The following is a 22,684-nucleotide window of genomic DNA, read 5'->3' on the forward strand; positions in this document are numbered from 1 at the left end:
TCTAACTAGAAGACAAGAAGACATGAGATGCAGCTTTAGAAGAAGTTGCTCTTCTGAGGTGCTTGAAGAAAAGAACAATGATGATCGTGTGGAGGTAGAGGGAATGATCCAACATCATCAAACAAAACGACGCTATAGAAGCCAACCGTGATTGGCATTACCAGCCAAGCAATAAAAACAAAATCAAGCAGCCATTCCTGAAGTATAGCTAATTGGTTTTGACCTTGGATCATTTAGGTAACTCAAGTATTGAGACCAGGTAGTTGATAGAATAGCACCATAAATATCCTTGCAGTGGGAGAGGAGATAATATGTCTCCATACAATTGACATGCCACCCCTTTTTAGTGCATAAAAGAAAGCAAGAGTTTCAGTCACACCATCAAGGCCCCTTTTTTTGATCCTCCCGCATGGATAACCCTAACAGGATTTGTTTTTTTCCCATGAAGAAGAACCTTAGCTTAAATACTAGGAACTTTTCTTTACTTCTGTTAGCACTTTATAACACACCGCACCACTTTATAAGTGAGCATGAGTAGGATTTTGGCAAGTGTAGTTAGCTGATTGCTTGCCTCTTCAATCAGCTAGGGACCCATCTAAACTTGTAGCCCCCAGTGGCTGTCCTAACAGTAAAAGCATTGCCTTGTGGATAGGCCAGTGTCCTAATGTTACAGTGCTCTTTGATGGATGTCTTGAAGGACACACCTTCCTCAAATTCACTGCCGCTTAAGTCCAGGGAACTATGAGTGCTGCACGTCTGCAGCCCATGGAAAGCTCCATACATGTGGATGGCTTCATTCTCTCCACGAGGACGCTTTGGGCCTCTGTCATCATCAATGGATTGCAGGGCTGCATTGCATTTCTCCGATATTTCCCTTAAGATTTCATTCACTTCCATGTCCTCCTCATGCTCAGGAACTGACATCTGCTCAAGGCTTCTCTTGCCAGGGCCACAGCTGAGGGAAAGGTCAGCACTGTCTTTGCTCTGAGGAAGCATTAATTTCTGCCAATCAAAAGCACAAATGTTGGAAGACATTAGCTGCACATCATCCTTGCTATTTTATCCCCCAACAGACTACATTGTTGAAATCCCTCATACACTAAAAACAAACAGAAAATCATTCGTTTGGGTACATAGTCATATCTAGCGGGGAATCTCACAAAATCTACTACTGCCACTAGTAGCCTCCCACCGTCCAGTGCGATCCCACAGAGTTGGCCTCCTCAGGGTGCCGTCGGCCTGACAGTGTCGGCTAGCGACCCCCAGGGGGAGAGCCTTCTCTGTGGGAGTGCCTTCCCTCTGGAATGAGCTGCCCCCGGAGCTTCGCATAATCCCTGACCTCTGATCCTTCCAACGCGCCCTAAAAAGTTGGCTTTTCAAGCAAGCCGGCTTGGCCTGTTAATTTTATCTAATTTTTAAAATGTTAGTGTTATATTAATTCTGTCTGTTTCTTGGATTGTTTCTAATTTTCTTTTAAGTTTTGTAATATGTGTTTTTTAATGCTGTACGCCGCCCTGAGTCCTTTGGGAGAAGGGCAGCATATAAATCCAATAAAACAAACAAACAAAGAAACAAAATGGCTGCCATGGGTGAGGGCTTGTCATTCACAAAATCAGCACATCGAGACAGAAAATACCCATGATCCATTCTATACTTTCCCTAACCAATTAATATTGTTTATCAGGCACAACACATAATCACAAACCAAACAGTGGGCCATAGCCCCCCACCATTTGGGTTCTTTAAGAATATCTATAGAGCAAATCAAAATAATAATAATAATAATAATAATAATAATAATAATAATAATAATAATAATAATAATAATAATAATAATAATAATTTATTAAATTTCTAGACCGCCCCCTCTCCCCGGAGGAACTGGAGTTTGGAATGATGCTGGAGTTTGGTGTCTCTGAAACAGACCAGATCAGGAAACAGACAGGATTATAGGGATGATATTTTATTGTTGTAGGATATAATACATAATCATGAAAGCTTACACGAGTTTCTCATTCACTCACTCATTCAATTAACCATTTTCTATTTATATAGCTGCCAACCTCACATACTGTATGACCCTTTGCTCATCTTATTCCAAATAGAATCAAGGCAGACTTAACTTGAGTTTCTTTCTCATGTTTCCCCTTTCTCAGTACTAAGTTGCTGTTTTTCCTCCCTTAATGACCTTCTATGCATTCCTGGAGACTTTATTTATTTATTTCATTGCTATAGCTGCCCATCCAGGTAAGTGAATCTGGGCATTGTACAGTCCTAAAAACAATTGAAAACGCTGTATAGTACTGTATAAAAATAAATATATATGGTGGTCAAGGAAAACTATCACTATAGGGTGTCCATATGGTCAGGAAACAGAACCCTTCAAACACTGGGGGGGGCAACTGGGGGGGGGCAACACCTGAGCAGATAACAAGGTCTTCAAGGCCTTATGAAAAGCTACTATGATTAGGGTCATCCTAACCTCTAACCTCTGGATATTCCAGAAGGCAGGGCCTCTGGCAGAGAAAGCATATCTCCTAGTTCCTGCCAGATAACAGTCTTCAGAGTTGCTTAGTTTCTTTTTCTTTTTAATTAAAAGAGACTAAACAAAAATAAAGTCCAATTGATCAGGAAGCCAAGCAGACATAAATTAACTTTAGTATAATATGTCATAATTAATTTCTGATTTTTATGCTTGGAGACTATGCGTTTTTTGATGAGTTATGTGAAGCTATTTTGACCAGGGACGTGCGGTCAGGGGAGGCAGGGGAGGCAGAGCCTCACCTCTCATCATGAAATAATATATAATATATAATAATAATATATATTTCCTCCCATCCCTTTTACACGGCTCCCTCTAAGCTCCAGTAAGGAGAAGAGCCTTTGGGGAGTGAAGAGGAGGAGGAGGGAGGATGAGGAGGTGCGCGTGCGGGGTGGTGCCAGCTCTTTCGTCCACCCGGACCGCCTTGGCGCCGCTCTGGCTACCTCCATCCGGCCGCACCCAGCAGCTGTGGCGACGTCATCAAGACGAAGTGGCTTGGAGGCGAAGTGCTTTTCAGTGCTTTTCTGTGCGTCTGGCGTTTAGGTAGATAGCCGGATGTCCTAAACGCCAGACGCACAGAAAAGCACTGAAAAGCAGCCACTGTTGGGGACCGTGGACCGCGAGCTGGCAGAGCATGCTCAGGAAGGCGGGAAATGGGATCACGTGTGCTGGAGGCTGAGGCAGCCTCAGCCTCCAGCACAGGTGGTCCCATTCCCTGCCTTCCTGATGACGTCACCAGCCTCACCAGCCATAAACCTCACCGCACGTCACTGATTTTGACCATAAACATAACTTTGCTTTATTTATTTATTTATTTATTATTTATTTATTACTTGAACTTATTAGTCGCCCCCTCTCCCCACAGGGACTCGGGGCGACGTACAAAGGTATTATATAGCGTATAGAGGAGGTAAGAATAAATAAATAAGTTACAATACTTAAAAAGTTAAAACCCCAGTGAAATTGACCCTTAAAAACTAAAATTACAATTAAAAATGCCCTGGGCTGGGGAGGTTGTAGAGTTATGCCAGGTCAGCTAGTCGAAACAGGTAGGTTTTCAGCTTCATACGGAAGGAGCAAAGGTCGGTTGTAGTTCTGATGTCTGGGGGGAGGTCATTCCAAAGGGTGGGGCCCACTACAGAGAAGGTGACAAAGTGTGACCACCTAAGTGGTACAGAAGTGACCTACTGACTTACATCTAGCACAGAAGCAAGTTGTTTAGCTTGGTTGGCTAATTCTTTCAGCTGGACATTTCTCTCCTTCAGAGAAGCAATTTCTTCTTGCTTTTGGGTCAATGTCTCCTGTAGCTGTTGGGAAATGAATATGGTCAGGTAGGAATCCCGAGCACAGAATATCTTGTTGAAGAAATGTTGACAACAGCTAACCTTTATGATCTATCCCTTCCCTTCCCTTCTCTCCTCAACCCCGGAAAACTTTTATCTTGCTAAAGTGGTTCATTGCTTAATTTTAATGAAACTTAACTTCAAGTTCTTAAACCTACATTTTTAAACTGCGCATTAAAAGATTAACCCATAACATACAAATCAAATAAATAACTGAAATTTATTTTCAGTAGAGAAGGATTTTCAAGCCATAGTTTTTAAAAATACTATAGACCAGGGGTGTCCAAACTTGAGAACTTTAAGACTTGTGGACTTCAACTCCCAGAATTCCCCAGCCAGCTATGCTGGCTGGGGAATTTTGGGAGTTGAAGTCCACAAGTCTTAAAGTTCCCAAGTTTGGACACCCCTGCTATAGACAGATGCAGCTAAAACCAATGCATTTTATTTTCTTAGTAATTGTTTGCTTTGTTTGTGGTGCTTTTAAATCAGTGTTTGACTCCTGGCAATTGGTGGACTAGCCTGCGCAATTTATTTGTTTTTGTTTTTATTTTTTGCAAGATTTCAGAGTGGTTTGCCATTGCCTCATTCTAAGGACTGAAAGAGAATGACTAGCACAACCTGGCTTCATGCCTAAGGTGAGACTATATCTCTCAGCTGATCCTTAACCACTACTTCAAAGTGGCTCTCTTCCTATTAATTACAGTACTGCTTCCATATTTGGGGTATCAAAACCTGCACACCTCTAGACAGCAGTAATGAGATAGAGAAAATACTTTGCTTCTATCTCAGAGTTACTTGGATTTTTTTTTCATCTCAATGTGATGGCTCTATTATTCATGTTGCAGCAGTGCTCAATGCATTACTGTTCGAATGGCTTGCTGCTAAGTAAATGCCTAGCTTACTTTTCATAACCATTCACTCTTCATACCTGATTATTTTCCACAAGTGCATCCCCCAGCGCCTTTTGGTTTTGATCTGCCAATTCTTTCCAGTACTGCTCAGTGGATGAGACACTTTCTAGGTTTGGATCGATTTGAAGAGGTTTCTGGAGGCAGGGACTGGGGGGGCTTCCATTATCCTCAGGGAAAGGAAAATCCAACAGTGGAGCCATCAGAGGGGAAGGATCTGGAGAAGAATAGGGATAAAATCATATAGTTGGTTGATTCCATTTTTCTTGCTGGCATGTGCACAATGTAGTTGGGAAGAAATTTAGGCTAAATTAAGCACAGAGCAACTAATTCTGAAATAATGTCGGTGAATCTCAAAAAACAGCGTCAATTTGCAGACAGTTCTTTCCAGAGGTTTGAACTGTTGTCTTGCAGATGAGCATTGAAATTAAGATAAAGGCTGCAAGTTATTCAGCTACAGTACGATTAAGCAGCTATTATCCCATTTGGCTTTTCATCATATTTTTTCAAAATTCCTTCAGTCAAAAATAACTCTTTACCAATGCAGATAGTCCTCAACTTGTGACTACAGTTGAGTCCAAGATTTCCATTGCTAAGCAAGACAGTTGTTAAGTAAGTTTTGCCCCATTTTATGACTGTTTTTGCCACAGTTGTTAAGTGAATCACTGCAGTTATTAAGTTAGTAACACAGTTTGTTAACTAAATCCAGCTTCTCCGTTGACTGTGCTTGTCGGAAGGTCGCAAAAGGTGATCACATGATCCTTGGACACTGCAACCATCATAAATACACACCTGTTGCCAAGCATCTGAATTTTGATCACATGACCCTGGGGATTCTGCAATGGTGGTAAGTATGAACTGCCATCATAAATCCCCTTTTCCAGTGCTGTTGTAACTTTGGACTGTCACTAAACGAATGATTGTAAGTTGAGTATTACTTGTAGCAGGGGTGGCGTCTGACTTCTGTTACTGCCTGTTTGCTCAGGGACGTGCTTCACATGCTACTCGCACATGCGCCGAAGCAAAAAACAAAATGGCGGCACCTATGGCGCCACCGATAGAACCAGTTTAGGGGCATGGCCGGCCAAGTTACTACCTACTCGGCCGAACTGGTCTGAACCAGTAGGAACCCACCTCTGACCTGTAGACATGAGTGTCTGCAGAAGGGGTAATAAACAAGCAAGCAAAAGATTGGCAGCCACAACTATGTGTCCAACCACCCACAGGTTCTCCTTTTATATGTGCTGCACATGAAACTCACCTAAAAATGTCAGGGCTTTGATCACATGGCTGCAGTCACCATATTTTTTTTTCTCTCACACCCCTGCCAGTAGAACTTGATTTTCATCCACAGTGGAGTCAAGAGCAGTCGGAAGGACAAATAGATTATAAAGGGAAAGATTATCCTAAACATTTCAGCCGTTTGCCACTAGAGGACATCAGATTAGGAAACCTTAATTTCAAGCAAGTTTCTCTAAATTTAGGATTTTTGCCCATTGTTAAATGGGTTATGTGAGCAATTTCCACTGTGCCCAGTAAAGCCTACTCTAAAGTATGCATGCATAGCTTTAAGATGGGAGCAAATGTTAAGGAATTACTAATGTATTTAATTTATTCAAATCCCACCTTTATTATTTTTTACAAATAATTCAAGACAGCAAACATGTCCAACACACCTTCCTCTTCCTATTTTCCCCACAACAGCCTGTACTATAAATTTACTAACAACCATACACAGAAGGAATTTGATTGGAACCACAGGAATACCGAAAGTGGGTGAGAGATGGCCATTGATAAAAAAATTATACCTTGCTGTGAAACAGGCAAAATCTATTGGTAGCCACCCATTCACAGGCCTCTAGTTTCTTTACTTTTAGTCTAAAGTAATTTTGATGCAAAAAAAGATCTAATGTAATATAAAGTAAAGCTGTAGTACTCGGTTAATAAGAATTTGGAAGCAATTTAGAGTATTTAATTAACTCCTCCATATTTTGACACAATGGTTTTTCTATGTAAAGAAAATGAGCTCCAAAAGTAGCAGTGCAAATGAAGCGTGTATATGGCAGGTATTATTTTTCAAAATAAAAATAAGTTTCCCTTCATTTCAAAGAAATGTGATTTATTGAGATGGGCCCATTGTTTATGATATCTATTCTTTCTTCTGGACTTTCAGTAATAATATTAATGTTAATATTAAACAATTATAATTGTTCTTTTTAATATGGTCATCTTATGTTTTTTTTTATTGTTGCCATTCAGAATCATACTTTGTAGATGGGTTGCCATACTGTATCAATATGGCAAATAAAAATAAATAAGCAAGGCCAAATAGAATGCAAGGTGGCTTTACACCCAAGTTGACATACATGACGTATGCAATGCATGGCCAATAACTGAATTACAGTAAATTCTTTAATCAAGTGGTAGGCATCCCATTGAAGAAAATCATAGAAAGATTTCATTGCCTGCACAAAATGTTAATTAAACTCTCTGCATACTTGCCAGATAAGAAGTTGTCCACGGCATCTCGAAACTCCTGGAAATCAAAGTCATCCTCGGGTTGCAAGGAAGGGCTCTGAAAAGTATGAAAGAAACAAGGCAATTAGGGAAACTTTGCTCTTGAAACACCTTCTGACATTTTCTTCCCACGCGTAATAAATATCTTCACTTGCACCTGCAAATCCACTGGCCACCCCAGGCAGCGAAGGGAACAAACTCGCACTAACATGCTGCCAAAGGAAAAGAAAAAACGGCTAAAGTTGGACTGTCACGGGCCCTGAAGGGCAAGGGAATACCTATTGAGGTATTTGCTGCGATACACTGGTTTTCTTTCAGGAGAAAGTTGGACAGACACAGACCGTCTCGGGGAGAGGGGGCGGTTTATAAATTTAATAAATTGAAATTGAATTGAATTGACTTCAGAGAATAATTAATATTGCAGAGAAAACAGTTACTACCAACCTGCCTTCCATTAAGGACCTGTATACTGCACTAGTCAAAAAGAGGGCTGTGAAAATATTTACAGAAACCTCGCATCCTGGATATAAATTGTTTCAACTCCTACCCTCAAAACGATGCTATAGAGCACTGCATACCAAGACAACTAGACACAAGAACAGTTTTTTCCCAAATGCCATCACTCTGCCAAACAAATAATTCCCTCACCACTGTCAAACTATTCACTGAGGCTGCATTACTATTACTATTAGTCTTCTCATCCTCCCACTTATGACTGCAGAACTGTAACTTTGTTTCTTGTATCCTTATAATTTATATTGATATTGATTGTTTCCTGATTGCTTATTTGTACCCTATGACTATCATTGTTGTACCTTATGACTCTTGACAAATGTATCTTGTCCTTTATGTACTCTGAGAGCATATGTACCAAAAACAAATTCCTTGTGTGTCCAATCACATTTGGCCAATATAGAATTCTATTCTATTCTATTCTATTCTATTCTATTCTATCCCTTCCCCTTGCGGATTTCACGCATAGGTGCTACCGTCATAGGCGATGCTTCTCCCTAAGTGCCATATCGTGATCTAATTGGCTAGATTGTGCAGGGATTGTGCGATTCACGTCCGATTAACTTTAGAAAGGCATAAAATAGTATGGCAGAACATTTGTAAAATTCAATAATATGTTCAGGGATGCAGCTGTTTAAAAGGAAACTCAGTACAGTGCATCTAAATCTCAGGAAGTGTGTATAGAATTGTAGTCCAAATTAATTGCTATAGCCTCACCCAGACATACACACACTGACATATGATTTATTGAATAATACATAATTGTCTAGTTTGTATCCAAAGTGTTTAAACTACAGTTGGTTAGTATAATATCTGAAGCAGTGGTGAAATTCAATTTTTTTTACTGCTGGTTCTGTGGGCATGACTTGATGGGTGTGGCAGGGGAGGGATATTGCAAAATCTCCATTCCCACCGCACTCTGGGGCCAGCCAGAGGTAGTATTTGCCAGTTCTCCGAACTACTCAAAATTTCCACTACCGGTTCTCCAGAACCTGTCAGAACCTGCTGAATTTCACCCCTGATCCGAAGCCATAAATTCTAGCTTTTAAATCATGATGGCTGTGTTCACATTACATACAAAGCCAAAATCAAGCAAACCACATTATGATTTAGTCTGGAGTTTTATCTTCCATTCCATTTTCTAAAGTCATCCCTCCACCCCTAAAGTACCTAAATCAGGCACTATGCATCTTTTGTGAGAAAACACCAACAAGCAATGGAAGCTTTCTACAGTATCCCTACCAAAAAAATCTTTGCACGTGCACTGAAGCATCCACATTTCTCATTTTTAGAAATTACTATCTGAAATTCCAATACTTATGTGGCATCCTAAATCCCTCTGAATTTGTTCTACTTTCCATTTTTAATAGTTGTCTGGGAAGAAAGGCTGTTTTGTGCTTCAGCAGCAAAAATAAGATTTTAAAAACCCAACAATCTAAGGTCCCCTTTGACACAATCTCAACTCCAGATTTCTTGGGTTGCTTTCCCAGCAATACCATGGAAATGGTTTCCCAACACTTTTTTCTGGTATGTCCCAAAGGTGCTTTTTCAAGAGGCAACTGGGACTTTCTGGTTTTTCTTTGAAGACTTTTCGCTTCTCATCCAAGAAGCTTCTTCAACTTCTTGGACCAGCTTCTTGGATGAGAAGCGAAAGGTCTTCAAGGAAAAATCAGAAAGTCCCAGTTGCCTCTTGAAAAAGCACCTTTGGGACAACCATGACCTGGATGACTGAGAATCTCCATAGACTTTCTCTGGTGTGTTTCTCAACTTCCAAAGATCACCCATGGCTCTGGAGTCTTCTAATGATCTCCCATCCAAATATTATCTAGATTCTAATCTAGATGGACCCCATCACCAACCAGATCAAACACCACTAAGTTTTGGAAACAGCCAAAATCGGCTATCTACTGCCACCTGGAGTGTTCCTAAGGATAAGGTCCAGGTTTCTAAATGAATCTGTGCAGGTTAATGGGAGGTCGCTTTCCCCAGTGGGAATGAATCTCAAGCGCCTGAGTGTTTGGCTTTCTGCAAGGCACCGGGATCACTTCCGTCCCAATGCAGTATCCTCACTCTAATGTAGCTAAAGTAGCCTGTTTAAATGCGTGATTCAAGTCACGCCTTTCTAAAATCGCCGGTGGGCGAGGAGGACTATCGATTTACCTGATGGAGAGCGGCGTCTGTAGAAGCTTCCCGCTGAAAGGCTGAGGTGCAGTCCGCTAAATCTTGCCAATCGATGGTAGCAAAGGCTAAAGGGAAACCACAGACCAATCATTGGAAGCCAACTTTAAAGGCTGACAGACGCGCACGAGAGAGGCAGCGTGCAAGGAAAGCTAGGCTTGCATTTGGCGAGTCGCGGTTGTTCGGTTGTTTGGTTGGTTTGCTATTGTAGCAACGATTAAACTAAAAAAGTGTCTGTCTTCCGGATCATTTATTCCTGGATAATTATAAGCCTCAAATGCTGGGGCTTTAAAAAAAGATACAGTTGGCGAAAGGAGCAACTGTGATGAATGTGTTAATAAAAAGGTGACTAGAAGGATCGTTGAGGTGTGTGTGAGAGAGGGGGAAGGGAGAGAGAGAGAGAGAAAATGGAGGGAGGGAGGGAGAAAGAGAAAAGAGAGAGAAGAGGGAGGGAGGGAGAGAGAGGGAGAGAGAGAGAGAACAGTGCCTGAACGTATCTTCAAGCTGGAAAGGAAGATTGCAAACCGAACTCACCAGCCTCTATTGAGTCCGGAGATGGGTCGTTATGAATAATTATGGGGCAGCTTCTGGGATGCAGGATCTTCCGTGGCGCCTGCGGGCAAACAGTTGCAAACAAAAACGTCAAACTTTTTCAGGAAGCCTGGGCACAGGTCTCAGCCTCAGGGAACTCAGGGTCTCTTACTTCTTAAGGCTGGGCTTGACTGATCTCTGCGCAACGAAACTTTACTTTTGGTTGAGTTTGTATTGTGCAAGGGCATCTTTATCTTCTTTTTAAACTCTACACACACACACACACACACACACACACACACGCACACGCACACGCACACGATATAAGTATATAGCTCCTGTGCTTTCTGTTATTTTATTAGACATAGATGTATATGTTTATATACATGTAAAATAACAGAAGGCTCTGGATCTTGAATTTATCGCTTTGACATTTTCCTCTCATATCAAATGACTGGAGAAGGCAAGTAACTCTGCACATACTCAGAGATGCTCGCTTCCTTATCGGTTCCCATCTTCAAGTGCTCGAATGAGAAATCCTCGGGGGTTTTTTCCCCCTGGTCCAAAACATGCCCTTGGTTTAACCGCTGGGCGACGCTGTCTCCCGTCCTTCAGAGGGAGCGAGCGAGCCAGAGACGTTTCTGCCGTTCGTGAGGTCTGTGTCCAGCAACGCACCTTTCTCTCTACTTTGCACGTCTTTTTGCCTAGCCTGCCGGCCAAATCTTGCACCCTGTTGGGACAGAGACTGCCACAGGCTTGCCTGACGCCGACGCCGCCGGCTCCGCTGTCGCGCTTTTGCATCGCGACTTGCCCGCCCGCTTGCCCGGCTCGCCGCCTGATCGGTTGGCTGGAGCGGTCTGGAGGCCGCGGTTGGGGAGCCCGGCCTTCTCTCTCGGGAAGGCAGAGAGAGAGGCGAGGGGAGGCGGGCCGGTTGCGGTTTGAGCGCCAGAGGTGGCGCCTTTACCTTGGCACACACCAGCCTGGCAACAAGGGAGCCCAGCCTCGTCCCGCCGTCCCTCCTCTTCCAGCCCCTTTCCCCGCTCCGCCCGGAGATTAGGCTCGATCGCCGCCGCTTCTGCCGCTGCGGTTCGGAGCAGACGGAGGAAATTGCGCCCTTTCTCTGCTTCTTGGCGCCCCGGCCAACCGACCTGCGCGGCTGGAGTCCTTTGTCTTAAGTCACGGCAGCCTCATCGATGATGAAGAGGACAATCCAAACCTAGGCTCTCGGTGTGTCCCTGAACATAGGCAGAGAGCTTTTTTATTTTTTATTTTGGCTCCCTTGCTAAAATGTTTCTTAATATGAAGGAGAAATCAAAAGCTGTCACTAAACTCCTTGAACTATAATGATTTTCCTCCTGTGGCAGATTAAGGCTCACGGGTGCCCTAAGCACTGACAAATTTTGGTGCCCCCTCCTTTGTACATACTGTACAAATCTTCATTGGTTTTTCTTTCTTTCTCAACTTTGTGGGGTCCCCTTTGAGCCTGGTGCCCTAAGCACCTGCTTAGTCTGCTTAATGGTTAGCACACCACTGCTTTCCGCAGTACCACTACAGGATCTTTACCCTTATCACAAATCCCGTCCTACCTTCTATTCCTTTGGAAAGCGATCTCAAAAGGATCTAATTAGATGCCCGTGTTAAGTGTTCAGATTATGCTGATTTTAATAAGGCAAGTTAGAAGTTAGGAAACTTTGCTGTTCGAATGCCTATGGAGATTCTCAGGCATCCAGGTCAGGGTTGTCCCAAAGGTGATTTGGCAAGAGGCAAGAGGCAACTGAAGAAGCTTCTTTCTTGGATGAGAAGCATCTTCAAAGAAAAACCAGAGTCCAGTAGTTGCCTCTTGAAAAAGCACCTTTGGGACAAGCATGACCTGGTTTGCTGTTAGAAAATAAAAGCTGCTGTGACACCTTTTAGCCACACCACACACGATTTATTTATTTATTTATTTACTTACTTACTTATTTACTTATTGATTTACTTATTGATTTATCCACTTATCCATCCATCCATCTATCTATTTATCCATTTATTTATTTATCCATATATTGACTTATTGACATTGACTTACTTATCTATCTATCTGTCTATCCATCCATCCATCCATCCATCCATCCATATCTATCTATCTATCTATCTATCTATCTATCTATCTATCTATCTATCTATCTATATTTGATTTCTGTGCAGCCCATCTTCCTTAATCTTGGCTATGCCTGATCCCAGGAATTGTGACAGGGTAAGGATCCTGTAGTGGTACTGTGGAAAACCATTCTTTTTCAAGGAGTTTAGTGACAGAGTTTGATTTCTCCTTCATATTAAAAAAAACTCTAAAAGTTCAAAATTCAGCCTGAGCCATGTTTAATCTGCTTCATTTTTATTCTTGCTTGATGAATTAAGGAAAGTGGGGGGAGGAAACTTCACGCAACTGGCTTACCTGTATACCAGTAGTTTGCAAGTCCTTGAAATTACAAGGGACCTATCTTGGGGTACTTGTAGTCTAGATTGGAAGTTCTGACAGCTAGGCAGGTCCCCCTCGTGGTTAGGAGACCGCATGCTGGACACTTAACAACACTCAACAACCAGCCCACACTTACAGTATTTGCAGCACCCCTCAGTCACATGACCACATTTTACGGCAATTTTATTGCAAACCAGCATTTACTTCTGATTTTTGGCAAAACTGGCCCATAGCGAACCATTTAACAAGTGCGGTGTTTGCTTTACGACCTCGATGGTCGTTTAATGACCATCACTAAAAAGGTTGTAAAATCCGATCAGTTGGTCATATGGATGACCCAATTTACAACCATGACAACTTGGGACCATGATGGGCAGGCTCCATTATGGACGTAAGTCAAGGACTACTTGTAGTTCTCAGAACTTTTGTTTTCTATCCCAGAGTTAATCACCAATCATCAAAGTCAGGTCCTGAAGTCTCCTTATCATAGAAGCCAAGACCAGATTTTGATTTAAGAAATCCTACTACAGGTAGTCCTGGACTTACAACAGTTCATTTAGTGACCATTTGAAGTTACAACGGCACTGAAAAAAGTGACTTATGACCATTTTTCGCACTTACAACGATTGCAGCATCCCCAGTCACGTGATCAAAATTCAGATGTTTGGCAACAGGTTCGTCTTTATGACGGTTGCAAGGTCCCAAAGTCACCCTTGCGATCCTCTGATGAGCAAAGTCAATGGGAAAGCCAGACTCACTTAACAACCATGTTACTAATTTAACAACTACAGTGATTCCACAAATATGGCATGGAAAGTCGTAACTTGGGGCAAAACTCACTCAACATGTGTTCCACATAAATTCTGAGCTCAATTGTGGCCCTAAGTCAAGGACTACCTGTATTAGCCTTTGAGCTTTGGTATAAGTGTGCCTCCTGGCCTTTTTGGGATTGCTCCATTGTTGTTTTTGAGACTTCCAATGGCTGAAGGAAGAGCATCTTACTTGGTATCTTATGCTTTTATATTTGTTTCTGCCTACTAAGATTATTAAGGAAGCTGGAAATGTCCTTACCTACTGATGTGCTCATTGTCCTGGATCCTCATTGACTGGTATGTGGGACATTCCTATTACTATACCATGTCATGCCTTCTGAAAGTAGCCTGCTAACAAGATTTCTTTGTGCTAGATCTCATACTAACAAACAATTTCTGAAATTTGGAAAGCATTTATTATAGCATATTTCAGGGTTTGCTGAAAACTCATCTCTTCTTTCCAGCATGAATATTGAATCCCACCCACATTCTGTTTTATTGACTTTTTAAATCATCTTAACACTATTATAATTTTGTTTTTCTGTACTGCTTTTGAATATGGGAAGGAGGGCATATTTATAAACTGTTTTTATGGACTACTCTAAAAAAGAAAGATTGATTATTAGCGGAGAGTTAACACCATAGAGTTGGAACTTAATAAGGACAAAACAAAATGCAATGGTATTTTAAACATCAGGAACCTTAAAGGAGAGAAATGCACTGCTTTCTTTTACATGTCCTCCATCATTGTCACTCTTGTTTTACCAGAGCATTGGGTAGTGGTGTGTTGAAAAATAGAGCTAAGAAATTGTTAGGGCTTGTCCGTGTACAGCAGAAAGGGTATCACAAAAGGAGGGAGTATTAAATAAAGAAACAAACAGACAAACACACACACACACACTACTTTCTGATGTTTTACAGTAGATGGCTCTCCTTCCATAAGTTATAATGGTAAGGGTTTCCCCTGTCCAGTCGTGTCCATCTCTCTAGGATGGTGCTCATCTCTGTTTCCTAGCCGAGGGAGCCAGTGTTATCCGAAGACACTTTCCATGGTCAAGTGGCCGGCATAGCTATATGCCAAGATGCACAGAATGCTGTTAGTGGTACCTATTTATCAACTCGCATTTGCGTGCTTTTGAACTGCTAGATGGGCAGGAGCTGGAGCAAGTAATGGGAGCTCATCCTGTTGCACAGAGCTCGGGTCTCTAACCTGGGCTGTCAATATTCCAGCCAACAAGCCCATTGTCTTAACCACTGAGCCATCATGCTCTTTCATACATTATAGTTAGATACTGAAGCTGCAGTTTCAAATATAGGGGAATCTACCTAAGATTTATGTATGTGGGACTGTGGACTGTATTACAAAACGGCTTCTTTTCTAAGTCCTTCTTGGATAACTTCATATTTTTCATAGAAGGAGACAGAAAACAATATAACAAAACACAATTAATGATAAAAGTTTTATTAGATAAACATCTTTACAATTTGGTTCTCCTTCCTATGGCTTCAAACTGAACTATCACTTTAATAAATAAAGCACCAGGCATAATGTACATTGTTTACAACTCTAAGCTATTAGTTAAAATGATGTCAGTGCAATATAAGTCTAGTGTGCAAAATAGAATCTGAAATTATCTGTAAAATATTAAAGGAACTGCTCTTTGATTTTATTCTAAATCAATACCACAGCTTCTATTAATAAATATAAATACAGTATTAGAGATTATTGAGTCAATATACAAAGTGAATACTGTTATTTCAGAGGTATTGCACCTATCAGTGATCCTTCTATTTAGGAACTGGAACAAAACAGAAAACATAAACTTCCCAATGCATGGTCACAAGTTTTAAATAGTTTTTGTCTGGTTAACTTATTTTTCTAAGTGCAGACACTGATCTGAAATCTCAGGAGGTAGTACCAAAGGCAGAGAGTCCTCATTTAAAGAGACCAGTAAGTGTAACTTGTCCAAGCAGTCTTGTAAAACTCCCTCTGGATAGTCACTTAAGTGCAAGTCCAGTGGTTTCTGGTGTTGCAACATCTGATCAGCCAGCCCCAAGCAACAGACGGCCAACAAGGAAGGCATGTATTTGTTGAAGGCATAATCGGCCAAGCTAAGTTCAGCCACACCTTTTGCTAGAGCTTTGGCATTGTTGGCTTCCCAAACATCAGCTTCACATGCTTCCATTCGCATATGGGTGAAATGCTCCAGAAAAAAACTGATGGTAGGAGCTGACAGGTTGAAGTGAAGCTTGTTGAGAATGATGCACTCCAGGTTGCAGAGCTGCTGGCGAGAGAAAGTATCACAACAAAGGGCCAGGAGCTGTTTCACCTTTGGTGGATGCACTTCTACCTGTAAAGCACACAAGCACAGAAAGCAATACATGGGAATTTAGGCAGAATATCTTGGGATGCTCCCAGTACTGTTGCAATACCCCACTGAATGTAGTTGTTTTTCAGTGATAAAAAAAGCTCTCTGTGTTATTATTTATTTCTTGTCACTCTTAATGTCATTAGTATCAGATTTTTTTTTCAAAATTAAATTCATAAACTGGAAGATTAAAAGACACAATTAACTTGTTCCGATTAATGTAGATTTAAATGGCTTAATCTTGGCTGCAACGATCTTTTTAAGGTATTGATTTCTGAAGCTGCAGCACACATCTCCAGAGACGGAGATTTGATTGGGAAATTATAAACATCATAGTCTGGATACTAAGATGTTAATATGGTAAGAAAGCTCTTGGTATCTTCCTTATCCATATCCTGTGACCCATCAGAAGCTTTCTGAAAGAATCTAATTGATTACTTCCCTGATTCTAGATGCTCTCTATGCTCAATCTTACTTCTTTAGGGGGGGAAAAATCTGACAGGTTTTTTTTTTAGAAAAGAGCTCCTGACTTTGGAGAGGTTTCTGAAGGATGGGCTGCAGGTGGTTTCAAGGCCAAAGAAAAGACAAGAAATTTCTGTAATGAATTTTCACAATTCATGTCGGGCTCTAAAGCCAGTATGTTTTTCCTCTGAAGTGTGATATCCTGCAACAAGGTGGACGGAGGTGTTATGTTCTTTAACAGTAGGCTGAGGCCACTAGAACAACACTTATTTGGTTGTTGTTTTTTAAATGAATTTAGGAAACTGAACAAAGTGACTGATGATTCAGGAGGGAATAGGGCAGTTTGTGATACAGTCCAACATAAAATTGCTTTTTGTGAACATAATTTCAATATTAGAGGAACAAAGGAAAATCTAGTGATAAGCTATATTGAGTCTTCAGTAGCATTTTTGAACTTCCAATCACATACTTCAGACTTTTAGCCTATTATAACTTAAATAAAGTTTGCTCATGTGCTCTCTCTTAACAACAGCAGGTACCAATTGCAAGAAGAAGAGGAAGAGGAAAGAGAAGGAGAAGAAGAGATTTTCTAGACCCTAGTACCTGTTTGCAAGAGATGAAAAGTGAAGTGACCCCAAGGAGTTGAAAGCAGTCAGCAGCCACTGGGGTGGTTGTGAGAAAACGGTCTAGAGTGTTTACTGTCAGGCATAAGGATTCGAAAGAAAAGCCAAAATGTTTATGCACTGGAATGAGCCAGCTGATCAGTTTGCAACGGGCATCTGTAGTTATCTGGGAAGCCAAGAAAAGAAGACATTAGGACGCAAAAGAGGTATCACTGAAATCTACATGCAGCATAAAATACAATGGATTAAAATGTTACTATGGAAGTATTTCAAAGACAAGGGACTTTATTGCTTACTTCTGATTTCATGATTTAAAGTGCTTTGAGTGTGAATAAATTTGTATAATTGAAATAATGAATGCATTTGCATCCTGAAAACAGTTATTTGTATGTTTACAAAGTGGCAAGCATACAAAGGAACTACCATGTATTATCCAAACAACTAGCTGGTTGCAGGTCAAATTGGAATAATAAATATATGATTCTATATAAGTGTAAACAGATAGGAATCTATGAACAAAAGAGCAAGTATAAGAAGAAGAAGGAAAAAAACAGCAATGCAGTCATGCTCCTGAACACAGTAATTGCTATTAATTTTACTAAAAATACTAATTGCAATCATATTTGATAGTGTATTTATCAGTTACGTTTTTCAAACAAGTTTGCAATTTGTTGGGCTTTAGTTCCATTTGTCTGTCATCCACATACATTTTATATGAATGGTCAGCTTAACTCTCCTCCTCTATTGCGAAATAACCAAAATATGTCCCAAGGGTGTTTTTTCCAAGAGGCAAATGGACGTTTAGTTTTTTCTTTGAAGATGTTTCACTTCTCATCCAAGAAGCTTCTTCAGCTCTGACTGGATGGTGGAGAGTGGAAGGATTTATATTCTTTGTAGTCAGAGCTGAAGAAGCTTCTTGGATGAAAAGCGAAACATCTTCAAAGAAAACAGGAAAGTCCAGCTGCCTCTTGAAAAAGCACCTTTGGGACAATCATAACCTGGATGATTGAGAATCTACATAGACAACCAAGATTGAAAGTGCTTTGGGGGCATCAAACCACATTGTCAGTCATTCCCTACTGTTCAATAAGATCCTCCACTATCTTCATTAGGCTGAATCATCAAGATGTGTCTGAGAATTTAGAAACAAAAGCAACAGATATCTATTTTTATTAACATCTGATATGCATTTTTATGTCAAAGCAATGTGCCCGTTGTAAAACAGTATTATTAGAGCATAACTGCAGCATATCCGACAATTCTGTTCAGGCTGTAATGCCAATGCAAATCATAGTCAAAATTCCAAGAATACAAAAGACATAACAGTGTGTGGGTAACAATGGAAGCAATTCATAAAGGATATATTTGAGGCACAATACAACTCACATCTGGCATTCCTCCCCATATCACATCTAAGGCAAAGATCCTTTCAAGCTCAGATCCTGACCCATCACATTGATTAGCTCTTGCCACTCAGCCCCTAATCCAAATTTTCAAATGTCAGAGAAGCAGCTCTTTTAAGAATGACTGCGTGCATCAAAGTCAGTCTGTGTTTGGATTCAACTATTTTGGTGCAGGTGGTGCACATCAAGGTTTCTCCCTAAACAAAATTGCATCCTGTGGCGAAAAAAAGGAGGAGCAGATGGAGCATCCTGAACAAAACCTAGCATTTTTCCTCCCAGAACTGCCTTGTGTAAGGTATTTGTGTGTGTGTGCATCTTTTGACTTAGTTCAATACTGGCTTTGAATCCTCCACCATAGAATAAACTTAACGTTGGAAAACTCCTTTCAGGGTAGAGCAGAAAGGAGGAAGACTTTGGCCTCGGAGGAAACTCTGCCCGGGCTTATGGTGGGCACATGGAAAAGAAGAACCGCGATCGCCTTCTGGGCCGAAGGGCGGACCAGGCTGGACAGCGACCTGATTTCTCTTCCTCGGGCCGCCCTTCTTTTCTTACTTGTGGCTGCTGCGCCAGCGGGTCAAACGGGTGGAACTTGCCCTCTAGTTCCTTTCGGAAGCGGTACCAGCTCTGCCCGTAGTCGCGGAAGATCTGCCGCTCCAGAGGGCGCATGGGCTCGCCGCGGCTGCGAAGCCGACCCACCGGAGGCGGCTTACTTTTCTTGACCGGCGCGCGGAGCTGGCGGCCGGCCACGGCGGCGTCTCCCGGAGGCTCAGGCCGATCCTCGGGGGTCACGTCCTCGTTCCGCCGCCTCTTGAGTGGAGGGTTTGGCCGCCCGCCGGGAACCGGAGCCGCAGCCGCGACGCGCTCCTGGCTAATCCGTGTGATGACCATCCTGCGGCTCCGCGCTCCTGGCTGCCTTCTCGGGCAGCGCCGAGGCGAGACGCGCGGGGTCGGCTATATGTTCGGGAGCGCTGCCCCGCCCCTGCGCCCGCCCGCCCTCCGGGGAGGCATTTCTCCGACGCCTCGCCGGCTTTCCCGGCTAAAGAACCGCTCTCGCAAGGCGCCCTGGGGTTTCCGAGCGGTAGCAGCAGGAGATCCGTCGGCCTCGGCGCGCGGGTGTCGGCACCCCGACCTCACGCGCCTTGTCCTTCTGAGGAGGCGCCTGCCATTTTATCTGCCGTCGATATGGTCGAAGGACCTAGAGACGAGCGCTCCGGTCCCCATGAAAACTTTTGAGGGTTGTTGTTTTTGAAGGCCCTCTTTTACTTTAGATTCCCTTGCCTTTAGGTCTGGCCTGATTCAAAAGGTCTGGCCTGATTCCTTGTTTTCTGGAAGCGGGCAGGCAGACTGTTCCCCTCCGGCACGAACAGGAGAACCGAGAGGCGGTGAAGAAAGGCGCCATCTTCCTCTTTCGACAATCTTAACTGCCGGGCCTAAGTAGGGCCTAATGCTGTTGAATGGCTTAGATAGAGTGATTATTAAATCCAGATTGACGACCACTTACATATACATACATACACCTTGTGTGAATTACTTATAAAGCTGATATGTTGAGCACATATTCGCCCTTTACACCAAGCCACCGGCCTTCTGTGCCCTGCTTTCTTGAACAACTAGCCGCTAGAATGTATACGGAACACAAAATGGCGAAATTATTTTATAATCAAAGCTTGGATTTACACATTGCTAAACCAAACCCCAAAATACAATCGTTTAGCAGGAGTGAAGCTGGGGCAATTCTGTTTGGGAGCTTCTCTCTGGTTTCTGTTACCAAGCTGCATTCTCTGGTTGTGCAAGATAGAAATAAACTAAGAATCCACATCTAGAGGACATCAGGTTAGGGAGAGAATGGATTTAGTATTGGAAGTCTGTCTCTTGAAAAGAGTGTTTCTTGAAATACGAAATGGTTAGATTACTAAAATAGCTTAAGGCTGCCTAAAAGAACAAAATCAGAATGCCTGCTAAAGTATTTTTTTAAAATACAAGGAACTTAAAACTATAAATGGTAGTCGGAAAAATATTCTTTTTTGGAAAAAATTCATGTTACAACACGTACAGTACTGGCAACTTCCTGAAACAAAGTATGTTTTGAAATCACAAAGGCTAATGTTAAGAACATAAGAGAAAGCTACTTCAGACGTTTTAACACTGAGCCCAACTCCTACAGCCATCCTCTCCACAGTAACCAATCACCCAAGGCCTTTGGGGAAGTTGGCAATAAGACATCAGCACAACAATATCCTCTCTAGCAGCTGACCCTGAGAAAGAAGCATCCTAGAGGTAACATATATAAGCCTAGCCTTATCCTCTACCAGTTCTGCATTACATAATTTCCAAAGTCTCTTCAACCCTTGTTTAATTTTTCTTTAAAGCCATATAAATTGTGGACTGTCACCGTCAGTTTCACAATGTGCTTTATAGATGCATGAAGAAATACCTTTCATAAATCCTGAATCTCATCTCTGACCTTTGTGGAATAATTTTATTTATTTATCAGTCCTATTTATAAAGGCCACCCACTCAACTATGGATGATTGAATCCTCATTCTTTTCATTTTTGCTTACTGTATTATATTTCTTTTGTGTATCCTTTACTTACATACAGTTTTCCTAAGGAAAAGCACTCAGAAATTGTTCCATATAGTAAGAATTAAGAAAATATATAAGCCACTTAATTGTTTTGGATTCCTTTTTCATATTTTTGACACAGGACAATCTGAAACATTTCAGTTTTTGGCAATGGTGTGTTTAAGGCATTGCTTTTGCTGCAAAAAGCAAATTTATATAACTGAAGCTTTCCCTGTCTGTATTGCAGATGAGATTATTTTGGAGAAGTTGCTTGTGGTTGTGGTACCACGCTTTTGTGAGACTAAAGCCAGAAGATGTGATTTTTAATTATAGTGCCTTTGCTCAAACGTGATTAAGACTATATAGTTCTGGACAGTTTTGGGGGAACAACTGTGTACCCTATGGAACTAGATGCATTAGAGGTGTGTGTTTATTTTATCATTTATAAAATGTTGGAGTTGATACATTTTTGATATACAGGTGAAACTCAAAAAATTAGAATATCATGCAAAAGTTCATTTATTTCAGTAATGCAACTTAAAAGGTGAAACTAATATATGATATAGACTCATTACATGCAAAGCAAGATAGTTCAAGCTGTGATTTGTCATAATTTTAATTTACAGCTCATGAAAACCCCAAATCCACAATCTCAGAAAATTAGAATATTGTGAAAAGGTGCAATATTCTAGACTCAAGGTGTCCCACTCTAATCAGCTAATTAAGCCATAACACATGCAAAGGCTTCCTGGGCCTTTAAATGGTCTCTCAGTCTGGTTCAGTAGGAATCACAATCATGGGAAAGACTGCTGACCTGACAGTTGGGTAGAAAACCATCATTGACACCTTCCATAAGGAGGGAAAGCCTCAAAAGGTAATTGCAAAAGAAGTTGGATGTTCCCAAAGTGCTGTATCAAAGCACATTAATGGAAAATTATGTGGAAGGGGAAAGTGTGGAAGAAAAAGGTGCACAAGCAGCAGGGATGACCGCAGCCTGGAGAGGATTATCAGAAAAAGGCCATTCAAAAGTGTTGGGGACTTTCACAAGGAGTAGACTGAGGCTGGAGTCAGTGCATCAAGAGCCACCACACACAGACAGATCCTGGACATGGGCTTCAAATGTCATGTTCCTCTTGTCAAGCCACTCCTGAACAACAAACAATATCAGAAGCTTCTTACCTGGGCTAAAGAAAAATAGACCTGGTCTGTTGCTCAGTGGTCCAAAGTTCTCTTTTCTGAGGAGAGCAACTTTTGCATCTCATTTGGAAACCAAGGACCCAGAGTATAGAGGAAGAATGGAGAGGCACACACTGCATGATGCTTGAAGTCCAGTGTGAAGTTTCCACAGTCTGTTGATTTGGGGAGCCATGTCATCTGCTGGTGTTGGTCCACTGTGCTTCATTAAGTCCAGGGTCAACGCAGCCATCTACCAGAAGACTTTGGAGCACTTCATGCTTCCT

General features: G+C 41.7%; 2 protein-coding genes across 2 annotated transcripts; both read right to left on the reverse strand.

Annotated features, from left to right (window-relative positions):
• Positions 1 to 579: 579 nt before the first annotated feature.
• On the reverse strand, positions 580 to 11,333 carry MCIDAS (multiciliate differentiation and DNA synthesis associated cell cycle protein; the record flags this gene model as incomplete). The annotated part of the gene is made up of 7 exons (XM_081940472.1): positions 580 to 1,002; positions 3,739 to 3,849; positions 4,814 to 5,010; positions 7,296 to 7,368; positions 9,984 to 10,069; positions 10,536 to 10,614; positions 11,208 to 11,333. The coding sequence occupies 7 exons, from the start codon at positions 11,331 to 11,333 to the stop codon at positions 580 to 582; spliced, it is 1,095 nt and encodes a 364-aa protein (XP_081796598.1).
• A 3,969-nt stretch (positions 11,334 to 15,302) lies between these two features.
• Positions 15,303 to 19,572, reverse strand: CCNO (cyclin O). The gene is made up of 3 exons (XM_081945952.1): positions 19,212 to 19,572; positions 17,237 to 17,422; positions 15,303 to 16,153 (listed from the first exon to the last, which is right to left on the reverse strand). The coding sequence occupies exons 1-3, from the start codon at positions 19,545 to 19,547 to the stop codon at positions 15,674 to 15,676; spliced, it is 1,002 nt and encodes a 333-aa protein (XP_081802078.1). The 5' UTR covers positions 19,548 to 19,572; the 3' UTR covers positions 15,303 to 15,673.
• Between the last annotated feature and the right edge of the window lie 3,112 nt (positions 19,573 to 22,684).

This window comes from Natrix helvetica (assembly GCF_964273705.1).
Source record: "Natrix helvetica genome assembly, chromosome: 2".
Classification (NCBI taxonomy): domain Eukaryota; kingdom Metazoa; phylum Chordata; class Lepidosauria; order Squamata; family Natricidae; genus Natrix; species Natrix helvetica.